The following is a 1,878-nucleotide window of genomic DNA, read 5'->3' as shown; positions in this document are numbered from 1 at the left end:
AAAAAAAAAAAAAAAACCAAAGGTAAAATTAAGCAAAATTTAAACACCAGAAATTAATATTCATGCATAATTTGCACTTGCWTACTGCTATGAGGGAATACAGAGCAACAAATCAGTTTCCAGAACAATTCCACAAAATGTTTGGAAGTTTGATTTTTATTCATAAGATCAGATGCAAGCTACAGCTGCTGAAATCTAATCTGACCATTCTGTGAATACGATGGAAAGTTCTTGAAATATTTTCCATCAAGCAAGCACTAGCAAGACCACGAATCTTTGTGAACCAAAGCAAAAGCATATGTACCCTTCATAAAACTGAAAAGATTTCCTAAGAACCTTTCCTCTCTGGCTGTTCAAGTGCCATTCTTTGTAATACTATCTTCATTTCCATGCAATATCCCTGCACCTTGTGATGCAGGGCTTTAAACATGCAAATTTGTGATGCTGTAGCAACACTTTTCTCGTTGATAGGTAGTTATTTCTTATTTTCGCAGCATGAATCACCTATGTAATTCGGATAGCTATGTGGGAAAGGGACGGAAGAGGTCTGGTAGTTCGACTGARGCAGAAATCTATACCCCAGACCGACTGTGCAGAGGCATCTGCACTCACCCAAACGAGTTGTAAGCAGTTAGTAAACAATTTAGTAGGTAATGTGAACGTGATGGAGAGGAGCTGGGTGGCTAACAGTGAGAATTCAAGGCTTTACAGAGTAACATTTCTACTGAAATCTAACGAAACCYTCGCAGCCCGCGTACACCACCACTACCCAGGGCATCTCATTCATGAGACCGCGCAGTTTGGAAGCCGAAGGGCTACAAGAAACCGACAGACAATTTTCTGGTGAGCAGSGTTTTCTACAGCGGTAAGAAAACCTGAGTCAGAGCAGCGCACCGCTATTGCCGCACCTGAGCCACACAGAAGGCGGACTTACGCTATACTTAGAAAATACCCAATTCAAACATCTCCCAGGAAAATGAGAGGTGTCTGGTGACTGTACAAAAAGCGACACGAAACCCCGAGCCCCGCTCCGGCGGGGGAATCGCCACGCTCTCGGATCAGGGACTTCTCTGAGCAAGGGAACAGAGTTGGAAGTTGTGCGATCGCCCACCCCGCGGCTGCGGGACCCCGAGCCCCCGTGCCCAAATCCAAGTTCAGGCACTGAGCGATCGGCAACTCGGGGTCATTGAGAAGGGAACTTTTGGAAGGCTGCGGGAAGCGGAGGGCGCTCGCCGTGCCTGCGGCACATCGCCGCCAGCCCCCGGGCAGCCTCGGGGAGCCCCGGCCGGGACCGGGGAGTCGCCGGCAGMAGCGGCTGTACCCCCGCCGGCGGCGGATCGCACCCCGCGGGTCGCACCCGGTGGGACCATCGGGATCACCGGGGACATCATCCCGCTCCTCGTTCCCGTGTATTTGCCGCCGCCGAAGGCTCGCCCGCAACCCAGCGCGGCGCACCCGCATCCCAGGCGTGCGGGAGCGCGGGGATGGGAGCGCGGTCAGGGGAGCGCGGTCAGGGGAGCGCTCCGCGGCCGCGCCCGTCCGCGCAAGGCGCAAGGGAGCAAAACTTCCCGAGCAGAAGCGGCGGCAAGTTCCGCGGCTCCGCACCCATCCCCGAAACGCGCCTTACCTCCGCGGGCTGCAGCTGTCAGCGCCTCGGCGACGGACGGTAATCCCCAGAGCGTCGCCAGGGCCAGGAGGAGCGCGGACATCGCGGCRGGCGGGCGGGAGAAGAGGCAGGAGCCGATCCTGTCGGCCGCGGGTGCGGAGCGGCGGAGCCTGTGCGGGCGGAGGCGCGGCGGCACCGCCGGCACTTTCCAGAGCGCGGAGCGCGGCTGGGCTCGCCGCACGCAGCGAGCGGGCAGCGCGGGGCGCCGGCGG

At 56.4% G+C, this 1,878-nt stretch overlaps 1 protein-coding gene across 1 annotated transcript in view; it reads right to left on the bottom strand.

The window, feature by feature from the left end:
- LOC130577103 (low-density lipoprotein receptor-related protein 1B-like) overlaps positions 1 to 1,835 on the bottom strand; it is a gene marked incomplete at its 3' end in the record, with an annotated part of 422,888 nt that extends 421,053 nt beyond the window's left edge. The window contains exon 1 of the mRNA XM_057372230.1: positions 1,628 to 1,835. Coding sequence (XP_057228213.1) covers positions 1,628 to 1,709 — 82 coding nt within the window. The remainder of the gene's footprint in view (positions 1 to 1,627) is intronic.
- Positions 1,836 to 1,878: the final 43 nt, after the last annotated feature.

The sequence above is a fragment of the Malurus melanocephalus genome, unplaced genomic scaffold (assembly GCF_030028575.1).
Source record: "Malurus melanocephalus ecotype Western Australia unplaced genomic scaffold, MMel_1.1 scaffold_167, whole genome shotgun sequence".
Lineage (NCBI taxonomy): Eukaryota > Metazoa > Chordata > Aves > Passeriformes > Maluridae > Malurus > Malurus melanocephalus.
Note: the sequence above shows the minus strand (reverse complement) of the source record. Positions and strands in the feature narration are given on the sequence as shown.